Here is a 14,544-nt window from a genome sequence, read left to right as displayed (position 1 = left end):
ACTATCACCCTCATGTAAATAACTGCCAAATCTACAGGTCCAGCTCAGATGTTTCTCATAAGCTCCAATTTCACATCTCCCTTGTTGCTGCAAATGCAACAGGTCTAAAACTGGAATTTACAAGTCATTCTTCTACTTCAGGCTTTCCTATTTTTGTTAATGATTCCAGAACATATTTCCATAATTCTTCCAAATAATAAAAAAGTAGTTTATAAATATTGATGAATTATTTCATCACAGAACATAATCCAGGCACATTGAATTTATTTTAAGGAGACAAAGTATCTCCATATATATATTAGAGGTTTGCTGCACTGCATATAATTCTCCACTGTATTAACAAAGCACTAGTTGGGCACCTATAATCCCAGCCGCTCAGGAGGCTGAGGCAGGAGGAGCGTGAGTTCAAAGCCAGCCTCAGCCAAAGCGAGGCACTAAGCAACTCAGTGAGACCCTGTCTCTAAATAAAATACAAAATAGGGCTGGGGATGTGGCTCAGTGGTCAAGTGCCCTCAGTTCAATCCCCAGTACCACCCCCCTACACATACAAAAAAAAGCACTATACATTTAACAAGCACCTAAATATCTGAGGAAGCACTGACACATGCAGCTCAGTGCAGCGGTTCATGCCTGCAATCCCAGTGACTCAGAAGGCTGAAAAGCAAGAGGATCACAAATTCGAGGCCAGCCTGGGAAACTTGAGACCATGTTTCAAAATAAAATAAAAAGGGCTTGGGATGTAGCTCAGTAGTAGAGCACCCTTGGGTTCAATCTCCAGTACCAAGAAAAACAAAGAACTGATATATGAAGCAGGACAATACACTGGGAAAGATCGTCGGGTTGCAACACCCATTTTATCTATATCAGAGTCAAGAATTAATGTATTTTGCTGGCTGTGGTGGTGCACACCTATAATCCCACCAGCTTGAGAGGCTAAGGCAGGAGTATTGCAAGTTCAACCCAGCCTCAGCAACTTAGTGAGGCTCTAAACAAGTTAGAGAGACCTTGGCTCAAAATTAAAAAATAAAAAGGGTTGGGGATGTGGCTCAGTGGTTAAGTGCCCCTGGATTCAATCTCTGGTACCAAAATTTTTTTTAAAAAAATTAATGTATTTTAATATCACACAATTCACCTACATACTAACTTTCTCCCACAGATAAATCCTAACTCTTCCCTCTCTATAACTCAGAATCCAAGGCTTGTTGGGAACAATGATATTTACATATATATTAAAGAGAAAGAATTATTCTTTAAACATCCTAATAGAGGAGTAAATCATGAGTAAGCATATTATTAATTCTATTAACCACCAATTAATGTATACCTACATTGAAATTATATACAGTTTTGTTTGTATTTACAAAGATAAATACACAGTAATAAATTCTATTTGTTGCATACAAACAAGTCATTTGTCTTTACAAAGTCAAGAAGTAGAGATCCATCCTTTGATTCACTGCCTGAATGTATCCTGTATATTGGGACAATATACTTTCATAAATCCATTTGTTGTCACTATTCTTGTTGAAAAAAAAAAACATTAATTATCAGTACACTAGACCTTGCTCATTTAGCCAAAGCATTAGCACTTTGTCAGATGGTAAGCACTGGTTTTTCAAGCAAACAGCTTCTCTTTCTACATTCAAATCATCCAAGATAATGAGTCTGGTTTGGGATTTGGGTTTTGTAGTTATTGTTCTTGTTTTTTACCTGTGGAAGTAGAAAGAATCTTTAGTTTCTCTCAGTAACTCATTCCAATGTTTATCAACCTACCTCTCGAGGAAACTATTCTTTTCAGTGTTAAAAATTTAAATCCCTCACATTGCAACACTTTTCAATCTTTTATTAATGGAGAGGGGAAACTATTCAATGGTCCTTCATGTCCTGAAGATTTTGATCATTTATTTTCCAATGGGAAATAATCTATGTCCTTACACATTCTCTCCAGTTTTCATTTTCCCATCCTTTAATCATTTGCCCTCTAGACTATCTTGTGGTGATGCCCACAAACTCATAAAGAGCTAACCTCTGAAAAATCATAAAAACTGAGGAAAGCTATTTGCTTGAAAAACCAATGCTTATGAATTATTTTGTTTGATTGTCTTTTAACAAATCTCCTAGAAGTGGTCAAAACATTATTCAAACTGTGGGAACATTATCTAATGTCTAGTAAGAATACTCCTCAAAATGAGTCACAAAATGTATACATACGTACGTTTAACTGTCTGCTCTTCACTCATAAACAAACCTATTCTCCTGGTAACTGCCCAGTTCCACAGGTTTACTGCCATTTCTTCAATCTGGACAAACAACAAAATATTGGATTTTAGTTGATGATATATATACCAAAGCATTAGGGGATAGGGAATTGTACTGAAGTCAGCAACTAACTTTGAAATGCATCCAAAAAATTAAGATGGGTTGATGGATAAATGGACAGGTGATAAAGCAAATACAATAAAATGTTTATAACTGTAATAGCTCAGTGGCAGAACTCCTGTCTAGTATGCATGAGGCCCTGAGTTCAATTTCCAGTACCACAAAAAGGAGAAGAAATAAAATGTTTACAACTGTAGAATCTAAGTGTTTGTTAAATAGATGTCCACTGTAAAATTCTTTCTTTTAATTTTGTTTGTTTATTCATTTGCTTTATTTTATTTTATTTTATTTTATTTTTGAGATACTAGGGATCAAACCCAGAGCATCAGACAATGCTGTACAACTGAGATACATCCTCAGCCCTCAGCTCTCTTTTTTGAAAATTTTTATAATTAAAATGTTGGAGAAAGAAAAAGATTTCCTTTTGTGATACCAAAAACATTACATACACTCTGTCATTATATCTATATACATTTTAAATATAGAAGTTATTAAATAAAACACATTAAATTATGGTAGTTATATTAAAGTGGTATGATTACAGATGATTTTTCTCCATTTTTCAAACTTTCTATAAGTTGTTACTTTATGACTTTAAATAATTCTGTATTTTTCCATATTTTATTAGAAAGGATATGGCAAGGGGCTGGGGATGTGGCTCAAGCGGTAGCGCGCTCGCCTGGCATGCGTGCGGCCCGGGTTCGATCCTCAGCACCACATACAAAAAAAACAAAGATGTTGTGTCCGCCAATAACTAAATAAATAAATAAATATTAAAATTCTCAAAAAAAAAAGAAAGGATATGGCAAATTATGACTATAAGTATTTCATAGTCACAAAATGCATAATTTGTCTAACAAATATGTATTAAGCACTTACGTTGCAGGTTTTGTGTTGTTTATATAAATGTATAATGAGGTCTGGGGCTATAGCTCAGTGGCAGAGTGCTTGCATAGCATGTGTGAGGCACTGGATTCCATCCTTAGCACCACATAAAAATAAATAAAATAAAGGCACTCTATCCATTTACAAATACAAAAAAAAATTAAATAAATATATAATGATAAACACAGCAAATATATGTATCATAAATAAATTATGTGACAAATAGGCTTTCTAGAAAGAAAACAAATTCAAGGCATTTCCAAAACCAAGTAGATCTTTGTGTGAAATAAAAACAGACTCTTGGGCTGGGATTGTGGTTTAGCGGTAGAGCGCTCGCCTAGCACATGCGAGGCCCTGGGTTCGATCCTCAGCACCACATAAAAATGAATAAAATAAAGATATTGTGTCCAACTACAACTAAAAACTAAATAAATAAATAAATAAATAACAGACTCTTGGCACAAAATCTTATAATATCTTTTCACTAACAACTAAGCAAAAGAAGAGATTATAATTTAAAGAGATTTACATACTAAGGAATCAACTATCCAATAAATGAGGTGCACATGCCTATAATCCCAGCTACTCAGGAGTGTTAGCCAGAAGGATTGCAAGTTCAAGTCCAGCCTCAGAAATTTAGTGAGGCCCTAAGCAACTTAGTGAGATCCTGTCTCAAAACAAAACAGAAATGGACTGGGAATGTGGCTCAATGGTTAAGTGCCCTAGGTTCAATCCCTGGTAGCAAAAGAAAAGAAAACATAGTGATATATTATCATGATTCTGAGTTAGGAAAAATCTTCTTAGACATGACATCAAAAGCACAAGCAATGAAAGAAAAAATAGACAAATTATACTTCATCAAAACTAAAACTTTTTGCTTCAGAGGATGATACCATCAAGAAAGTAAAAAGACTCCACAGAACAGGAGAAAATATTTGCAATGTGTCTTTAGAATACATAAAGATGCTGCTACTCAGACTAAAAAGAAAAATAGCCCAATTTAAAAATTGGAAAATGATCTTAACAGACATTTCTACAAAAAAGATAAGCACATGAAAAGATGTTCAAAGACATCTTAGCCATCGGGGAAATGCAAATCAATCTCACTAAAATACCACCTCATCTCCACTAAGATGTCTACTATCAAATAACAGAAAATACCTGGGCACAGTGGCACAGGCCTAAAACTCCAGCAACTCAGGAAGCTGAGGCAGGAAGTTCACAACTTTGAGGACAGCCTAGGCAACTTAGCAAGACACCCTGTCTCAATATAAAAAAAATAGAAAGGGCTAGTAATATAGTTTAGTGATAAAGTGCCCCTGGGTTCAACCCCCAGTGCCTAATAATAATAATAGCAACTGCTGGTGAAGACGAGAAGAAATTGGTACGCTTGTACACTGTTGATTGGAATGTTAAATGTGCACCATTTAGTTGTTCCTCAAAAAATTAAGTAGGCTAGGCACAGTGGCACACACCTGTATTCCCAGCAACTCAGGAGGCTGAGGCAGAAGGAATGCAAGTTCAAGGTCATCCTCAGCAATTTAGCAAGTCCTTCAGCAATTGGATAAGACCCTGTCTCAAAATTTAAAAAAAAATGAAAAGAACTGGGGATGTAGCTCAGTGGTAAAGTTCCCCTGGGTTCAATCCCTAGTGCCAAAAAACAAAATTAAAAGAATAATTACCAAATGATCTATTTCTGGGTATATATCCCTAAGAATTGATAACAAGGACTTGATATTTATACACCTATGTTCATGGCAGCATTATTCACAATAGGCAAAAGGTGGAAGCAACCTAAATGTCCTTTGACAGATGAATGGATAAACAAAACATGGTATATACATACAATGGGATATTATTCAGCATTAAAAGAAAGAAATTCTGACACATGCTGCAACAGAGGAATCTTGAGGATATTATGCTAATTGAAATAACCCTGTCACAAAACCACAAACATTATATGATTCCACTTATATGAGGTACCAATAGTAATCAAATTTATTAAGATAAAAAATAGAATGCTGGTTTCCAGGGGATAGGTGGGGAGGGAGAGTTGTTTAAGGACAATGAGTTTTAGTTTTGCAAGATGAAAAGAGTTCGGGAGAATGGTCGTACAACTATACAACAATGGGAAAATACTTAACACTACCGAACTTTACATTTTTACATTTAAAATGATTAAAATGGTAATCTTAAAAAAATACATTTTAGTTGTAGATGGACACAAAATATCTTTGTTTAGTAATTTATTTTTTATGTGGCGCTGAGGCTTGAACCCAGTGCCTCACACCTGCAAGTCAAGCGCTTTACCACTGAGTCATAATGTGTGACTTTAGAATACATAAAGATGCTGCTACTCAGACTAAAAAGAAAAATAGCCCAATTTAAAAATTGGAAAATGATCTTAACAGACATTTAAAACGGTAAATTTTATGTTATGTCTATTTTTCCATGATTAAAAAAACAACAGGGCTGGGGAAGTGGATCAATGGTAGATCACTGGCCTGTCATACACAAGGCCCTGGATTCAATTTCTAGCACTGAAAAAAAAAAGTTAGCATAAAAAATAACACAGTGAGATAGCACTTCACACCCACTAGGATGACTATAGTCAAAAAGACATACAAAGCTGGGCACACCTGTAATCCCAGAGGCTCAGGAGGCTGAGACAGGAGGATTGAGAGTTCAAAGTCAGCCTCAGCAAAGGCAAGGCACTAAGCAACTCAGTGAGACCCTGTCTCTAAATAAAATACAAAATACAGCTGGAGATGTGGCTCAGTCACCAAGTGCACCTGAATTCAATACCTGGTACAAAAAAAAGGACATATAATAAAAAATTTCGGCAAGGATATGGAAAAACTGGATCCCTTATACACTGCCAGTGGGAATGGAATCTGATGGTTCTCAAAAGTTTAAAGAGATTAACCACATGATTTAGCAATTTCACACTTAGGTGTACACCAAAGAGAAATAAAAATATAAAAACCTGCAGACAAATACTCAGCGGTAATTCAGCAGTCAAAAGGTAGAAACAATCAAAATGTTCATGAATGAGCAAACAAATAAACAAAATGTTATATATCCATAGAATGTAATATTTTCAATCATAAAAAGTATGCGATATTGAGCCGGCACAGTGGTACACACCTGTAATCCCAGCAGCTTGGGAGGCTGAAGCAGGAGGATCAAAAGTTCAAAGCCAGCCTCAGCAATTTAGTGAGGCCCTAAAAGGAACTCAGTGAAACCCTGTCTCTAAATAAAATACAAAATGGGGCTGGGGATGTGGCTCAGTGGTTGAGTGACCTTGAGTTCAATTCTCCAGTACCAAAAAAAAAAAAAAGAAAAGTAAGCAATGTTTATACATGCTATAGCATGGATGAACTTTGAAAACATCATTCTAAGTGAAAGAAGTTAGTCACAAAAGACAACATCTCATATGATTCCATTTACATAAAATGTCCAAAATAGGCAAATCCATAGAGATCAAAAAAGTAGATTTAGTGGCTGCCTGGAGGTAGGGGTGAGAAGAGGAAGGGAAAGGGTGTGAGGTTTCCTTTTGGGGTGATGGAAATATTCTAAACCTAACTGTGGCAATTGGTGTACAACTCTATGAAATACCAAAACCCAATGAATTTTACACTTGAGTTATATGGTATGTTAAATATATCTGAATAAAGCTATTATATATGTCTTAGTATTTTACTTTTTATTGATGTATTATGATTATACAAAATAGTGGGATTCACTGTTATATACTGACATATGCACATAATTTGGTCAATTTCATTATCCATTTCCACCCCTTTCCCTCCCCTCACCCCACTTCTGTCCCCCTTCTCTACTCTACTGGTCTCCCTTCTTTTTTCATGAGAATGAGGAATCCTTTTTTATTTTTTCTTCACTACTGGGTGGCTTCCTACTTTGTTGCAAATGGCAAGCAAAAGAACTATTATTTCATGACTATTATGTGCCTAGGACTTGATATATGATATTTTGTTAATTATTTAGGTAGATATTATTAATAATTACATTGTTATTAGGAGGTACGCATTATTAGTAACCTTAACAGATGACAAAACTAAAACCTCAAGAGTTTAAATAATAAATATTAAACTTAAGCACATATTTCCTTTGGTTCCTAAAACTATTTTCCCTATGCTTTAGGCTTTAAAATCTAAAAATATATTTCTCTATGTTTAGCAATGGTTAAACAAGAAAAAAATATTTTTACTTGTACCTTAGTTAAAATAATGAATTAACAAAACTTATCATAGTTTACTCCCAGTACCAAAACAAATTTATCATAAAATTATTTTTATACCAACCTGAGCATCCTCTATTTCAGCCATAGACTCCCTGTTGATATTTTCTATGTCCTTGAAGAGTCTATCAATTACCTCAGGTATGCTAGGTGAATTATCTGTTATGGTCAGGTTTTCAACAATTTCTGAAATAACAATGAATGATAAATGTGCTATGAAATCACCACTGGCGAAAAGCAGCAAATCATTTCTAAATTTCCTCCTAGATCTTTGGCCAAATGAATATAGCATGAAGGAACTTAAAATTTTCCTTAGAATACAAATTGGAGATAGGGTATCTTTTAGCTAAAGGTACAAATAAAATTTGTATTCCCTGGGAGTCACTTATTTATAACTTAATCATCATTATTCCCTCTCAAAAAGCAGAATGCATTGACTTCAAAAAAGTAATCTTATTATTAGTAATCTCAAAACCACAAAACAGAAGTTAACAATGTCTTCAAAACAGAAAAAGCAGAAATTCTGAAGGGAGACCTGGATATGTGCCCTGTAAAACTGAAAATACTTATTAATATTTTCAAGCATTAAGCAGACATTAATTTATGCTGGCTTTGAAATCTTGACCTTATTTCATGAGAAAAAAATGACATGCCTAATTAGAGACAACATGAACCAGTTATTGAATCTGTACAAATGATGTCACCATTTTCTAAACAGTCTGAACTCCAGATCCTCCATACAGCTGAATCTTACTAGGCCATGAAATTCCTTAAAAAAATAAGCATGAAGTAGAATCACAATTGATGCCCTACATGTTATCAAAATTGAGGGGTTTTCCCAAACAAATATAACAGAAATTTATATAAACTATGTGTCTCTAATTTCTCGCAACTTTTCTAAGCATCAAACAAAAAGAAATACTATTAACATTCATAAAAAAATAGTATAAAAGCACCTTCCAAAAGATTTTTTTAAGTTGCTAAAACAGATTTTGTGTGTGTGTGTGTGTGTAGGGCTGGGGATTGAACCCAGGGCCTTACACGTATAAGACTAGTACTCTCCCACTGAGTTGTATCTCCAAATCCAACAGATTTTATTTTCAGTACTGAGAATTGAATCCAGGGGTGTTCTACCACTGAGCTACATCTGAGTCCATTTTATTTTTTATTTTGAGACAGTTTTGCACTGAATTGCTGAGGCCAGCCTTGAACTTGTGATCCTTGAGTCCACAGCATCCCCAAGTAGCTGGGATTATAGGCATGCACCAACATATCTGGCAAAAAAAAGAATTTTTAACCTGATAGACTAAAGAATAAATCAATCACATTTTTCCCCCTGCTGGGAATAGTGGTGAACATCTGTAATCCCAGCAACGTGGGAGGCTGAGGCAGGAGAATCACAAGTTCAAGGCCAGCCTCAGCAATTTAGAAAGGTCTAAGCAACTTAGTGAGACCTTGTCTTAAAATAAAAATAAAATGGATTGAGGAGGGTCTGGGATGTAGCTCAGTGGTAGAGTGCCTGCCTAGCATGTATGAGATCCTGAGTTCTATCCCCAGTATACACCAAAAAAGGAGAGGCTAGGGATATAGCTCATTGATAAAGCACCCCTGGGTTCAATCTCCAATACCAAAAAATTGTTTTTCAATTAAATGTCAGAAAATAGATTAAATGTCAGAAAATAGTCTGGTATAGTGGCATAAGCCTGTGATTCCAGCAACTTGGGAAACTGAGGCAAATTTGAGGTCAGCCTGGCAACTTAAAGAGACCCTGTTTCAAAATTAAAAGGGCTGGGGATATAGCTCAGTGGTAAAACACCCTGGGTTTAATCCCCAGTATAAAAAAAGAAAGAAAGAAAAGAAAATAGATTCATCTAAAGACTTCACAAAGTAAAGTATGTTCAAATGTACTCAAAAAAAATTTTTTAGAAGTGCATGGATGCGGGGCTGGGGTTATGGCTCAGAAGTAGAGTGCTCAGAAGTAGTATTTATTAATAAATAAATAAAATAAAGGTATTGTGTCCAATTACAACTAAAAAATGAATATTAAAAAAAGAAGTGCATGGATGCTTGGGCTGGGGTTGTGGCTCAGTGGTAGAGCACTTGCCTAGCATGTGTGAGGCACTGGGTTTGATTCTCAGCACCACTATCAACAAATAAAAATAAAGATCCATTGACAACTAAAAAATGATAATTCAAAAAAAAGAAGTGCATGGATGCTTCAGTACCCATTGAATGAACAAAGATATTAGGGAAAATATACCACACAAGGTGATAAGATATGTATGGAAAAGAAAAAACTCCTATCTTCCTTTTCTCCATAAATTACTTAGTGGAAAGACTAGTATAAAATATCTTGGAGTGTTAGAGCACTTGTTAGCATTTTAAAGGCCATGAGTCGGATTGCCAGCACTGAAAAAAAAAATCTTGTCTCTTCCAGGATCAGGTAAGTTTACATTGAGGTGAGAGGCATGTATTATAGACCTTGCTGAAAATATTGATAAAAGGATCAGGGTGGCTTTTATTTTTTATTTTTATTTATTTCTATTTTTTAGTTATAGATAGACACAATACTTTATTTTTATTTTATTTTTATTGGTGCTGAGGATCCAACCCAGTGCCTTACATGTGCCAGACAACTGCTCTACCACTGAGCTACAACCCCAGCCCCAGGGTGGCTTTTAAAATGAAGTTTTTAAAAATCCAAATGTTGTCTTAAAACAGAGATTTTGGGGAAAAAAAATCAGTGTTGGGGATCAAACTTATGGCCTTGAGCACACTAGGCAAGCACTCTGCCACTGAACTAAATCCCAGTCCCATATCACATATACTATGCAAATGCTCTACCATTGAGTGACATCCTCAGCCCCAACCCAATATAAATTTTTAATTTGAGTTCCTTTTTTAAAAAATCCTAAGATGTTATTGTAGAATACCAATTATAATTCCTTGTTAGAGTATATAATACTATAAAGACATTAATTTTGATTTGTGAATGTTCTCTTAAGTGGTTAATGTTTTATACAACTCAATTTTGTCAAAATAATTCTGGTCCTTTCAAAATACATTTTCAATGTCATTCAGTAGAGCAACTTGATTGACACTAGCTGAGGTAATAACAGCGTAGCAGTCTTTTAAGATAAAATGGAGTCAGAAAAGCTGGGTAGATAATAGAGATCACATAGTTGAATAAGAGCTGCACTATGAAAGAGCAATTTGCTTCTGAGAGAAGCTCAGAAAGAGCTTCTATAAATGCAGTCTACTCCTGAGATATGAAGACAACATGCTGTATTAAGCTTACATCATACCAAATCATACATTTTGGGCAAAATGATTAAAGTATCTCCCTGACTATTGAAATACGTTCTGATTTATAGCATGATTCAGTCTATTTAATTTGCATGAGATTTATCCTAGTTAAAACTACGGAGTCACTCCATTGAGGCAGCCATGTTCATCAGTATTGATTAATTCTGATCAGGCAGATAGCATTCTAGTACAGTGAAATAGAAAATAAACATTTTCCCTGTCCTTAAGGAAGGAAGCTTCTGTTATAACACGGAAAAATCTACCAATAGCCTTGCCGTGTCTCTCCCTGTGACCTCCTTCAGCTCAACCAGTCATTCAAAAACCAAAGCAGCTCAAAGACCTGCCAGGATCAATGTGAGATTCTACTCCAAGTCACAATGATTATATGCAACTTCTTTAGTGAGAAAAGAACAAATAACAAAATAAAATAAACATCTGCATAGTTCTTTACAGTCTCAAAGTTTTCCATATATATTCTTATTTAATCTTCAGTCTACTCTGTAAGGGAGACATTTTTATTTTTATAAGATGTGGAAGCATGCACAAGGCTATGAGTTCCATCACCATCACCAAAAAAAAGTGGAAACTGACACTTCACAAAATGAAACAACTTCTGAAAGGTGATATAAAGAGAAAGTAGTAAGCTAGGACTTGAACTCAGACTTTCTGATTTGAAATTCTAGACTTTTCACTACACTGGTTATATTGAGAAGGGGATGGAACAAATAATAAATCAATAATCTAAGGCAACTAAAAAGGAGTAGAGAAAAAATGTACCAGGACCATTCAAAATGCTAAGCCATGGCTCTGACCATGAGCAAAAATATTCTGACTGAAGAGGCTGGTTTGAATGACAGCAGCTAAAATATCCAAAACAATAACTAAAGGGCATAGAAAACTCAAGCAAACATATTTAGACACAGACTAAAATCACACTGTAAACCATAGTCTATATCTATGGTCAGGAAGATGACATTTTTTTTCTATACAATGTTCCAGCCAATCTCAAATGACAAACTGGGTACTGTACAAGAGAATCCAAGCAGCGAGTCATAATTCAGAAGTCATATGGAACTGCATGCACCACAGCTTTAAGAGACCTAGTCACAGCAGTGTGTTGTAGTTCTGCGCAGTGTCCTTATTTGAGGGCAACTAGGGAAGGACAAACAAGCAGAAATGATACAATTACACATATGAAAAATCCCAGCTCAGTCTGGTGTCATGCCCGTAACCCCAGCTACTCAGTAGGCTAGGGAAGGAGGATTCAAAGTTCAATGCCAGCCCAGGGAACTTAGCAAGACCCTGTCTCAAAATTAAAAAGAAAAATACTGGGGATATAGCTTAGTTGTAGAGTGTCCCTTGGTTCAATCCCCAGTATTGCAAAAACAACAACAAAATTTAAGAAAAAAAAAAGAACAGAAGAAAAATGAAAAATCCTAGCTCTCAGCTTCCTAGGGAAGGAAAAAGTTGAGATCCACGCATCCAATTGCCCAACTACCCCGAGGCTAACCAAAGAATTAGCGTCTGTCTCTCCAGTAAAAAGATCCAGTGAGTCCAGCATGCTCAAATCTCCCAAGAGACAATCGAGACAGAGGCTTACACTGGTAGACACCATACCTCAGTCTACTCTGGCTTAGCACAGAACAAGCAGACAAAAACTACATCTGCCTGTTCTCTCTGGGGAAGGAAAATGTTAGTAGAGGCCACTAGAATCTCTGGTGGGACTAGTTGGTGGGTCTTCTCATAGACAAAGCAAGTCAAGGCAGACTGTGTTTCTTTCTTTGCCTAATACACAGACACAAACACAGAGAGTCAAGGAAAATAAAGAACCATACAAAGATGTTCCAAAGGAACAAGCTAGTGAGCCATGAATGGGTGAACAGGGAAGGACAATGAAGGGCAACTGGGAGCTTTATCTGACAGATTAACACCTGGAAGATGGGGGCTTGTTATGTTAAAACCTCCCCAAACACAATTATGTCCCTTAAGGAAAACTACTGTTTCAAATCTTGTAACACCCTACCAGGTTGTCTGGGCCCTCCCCTATCATTGGAACTATCATCACAACCCCCAATTACTCTAGCAACTAAAATATCAAGACCCTCACAAAGAAAACTTGTTGAGGGTTAGTCAAAGGATAATAAACCAATTAAAGGGGCTGGGTATTGAGACAAAAATAGGGAGACTCAATTTCTTTAAAAACTCCACCTCTATGAGCACCGCACCAACCTCTCCTTGAGATAGTTTTTGCAATTCTAATGCTGCCAGTCAAAAGTCAAAAGGTGGTCCTGGGTGGGACTCTGGAAACTTCCCTGGGACTTGCAATGAAACTGGAAGGCAGGAAGGGTGTACCAACTTTCTCTTCTCTGAGGACTCTTTCCCTTGAGAGTGTCCCCTTTTCTCTTTTTCTATTCATTCAATAAACCCATGTATGTTACTCTGAGCAACATGTCTGAAATCTTTCTGTCATAATTTCAAGAATCAGAGTAACAGCGGGGGCTCCATGGCTGTCTCAGTTTCATGGCAGGCCTCTACCCTGTAACATCTCCAATCTAGGCAGTGCTGCATGCCTGTAATCCCAGTGACTCAAGAGATGATGGAGAAGATAATGCTAAGTGAAGTCAGCCAATCCCCAAAAAACAAATGCCAAATATTTTCTCTGATATAAGGAGGCTGACTCATAGTGGGGTACAGAGGGAGAACATGGGAGGAATAGATGAATTCTAGATAGGGAAGAGGGGAGGGAGGGAAAGGGAGGAGGCAGGGGATTAGCAAGGATGGTGGAATGTGATGGACATCATTATCCAAAGTACATGTATGAAGACACGAATTGGGTGTCAAGATATTTTATGTACAAACAGAGATATGAAAAATTCTGGTACATATGTGTAATAAGAATTGTAAGGCAAAAAAAAACAAAGTACATGTATAAAAACTTGAATTGGCATGAACATACTTTATATACAAAGATATGAAAATTTGTGTTCTATATGTGTAATAAGAATTGTAATGCATTCCACTGTTGTGTATTTAAAAAAAAATAAAATCAATTAGAAAAGAGACTAAGGCAGAAGGATCACAAGTTCAAGGCCAGGCACAGCAATTTAGCAAGACCTTCTCTCAAAAATTTAAAAGGGCTGGGGGTATGGCTCAGTGGTAGAGCATCACTGGGTTAAATCCTCAGTACCATTAAAAAAGAGATAAATCTCTAGAAAATGGCCTTAATATAAAAGTTATATGATTTTCTGACAGAAATTAAAATATCTGTCATGAAGATGTTCACTGAAGTCAAAAGAATGATGCATAAAACAAGATGAGAAATCTGATAGAGAAAATATTTTTAAAGTTGTAGATGGACACAATACCTTTATTTTTTACTTATTAATTTTTATGTGGTACTGAAGATCAAACCCAGTGCCTCATACTTGTGAAACAAGTGCTCTGCCACTAAGCCACAGTCCCAACCCCAGAAAAAATATTTAAAAGTATCAAATATTGCCAGTTAGGGTGGCACATAGCGTAATCCCAGTGACTAGGGAGGCTGAGGCAGGAGGATCACAAGTTCCAGGTCAGCCTGGGCAATTTAGCAAGACCTTGTCTCAAAATAAATTTTTTAAAAAGGGTTCAGGATATAGCTGAAAAGTAGAACACTCCTGGATTCAATGCATAGTACCGCAAAAGAAAAATTTCAAACATTTCTCCAAAGAAGATAA

At 36.0% G+C, this 14,544-nt stretch overlaps 1 protein-coding gene across 1 annotated transcript in view; it reads right to left on the bottom strand.

Annotated features, from left to right (window-relative positions):
• Window positions 1–7,817, bottom strand: part of Tex11 (testis expressed 11) — a 252,258-nt gene extending 244,441 nt beyond the window's left edge. Inside the window, exons 1-2 of the mRNA XM_048797231.1 lie at window positions 7,590–7,817; window positions 2,216–2,300 (exon numbers count right to left, since the gene is read on the bottom strand). Of these exons, the coding sequence (XP_048653188.1) occupies window positions 2,216–2,300; window positions 7,590–7,817 (313 nt within the window). The remainder of the gene's footprint in view (window positions 1–2,215; window positions 2,301–7,589) is intronic.
• Between the last annotated feature and the right edge of the window lie 6,727 nt (window positions 7,818–14,544).

This window comes from Marmota marmota, unplaced genomic scaffold (assembly GCF_001458135.2).
Source record: "Marmota marmota marmota unplaced genomic scaffold, marMar, whole genome shotgun sequence".
Classification (NCBI taxonomy): domain Eukaryota; kingdom Metazoa; phylum Chordata; class Mammalia; order Rodentia; family Sciuridae; genus Marmota; species Marmota marmota.
The sequence above is the reverse complement of the archived record's forward strand: the minus strand, read 5'-3'. Positions and strand labels throughout refer to the sequence as shown.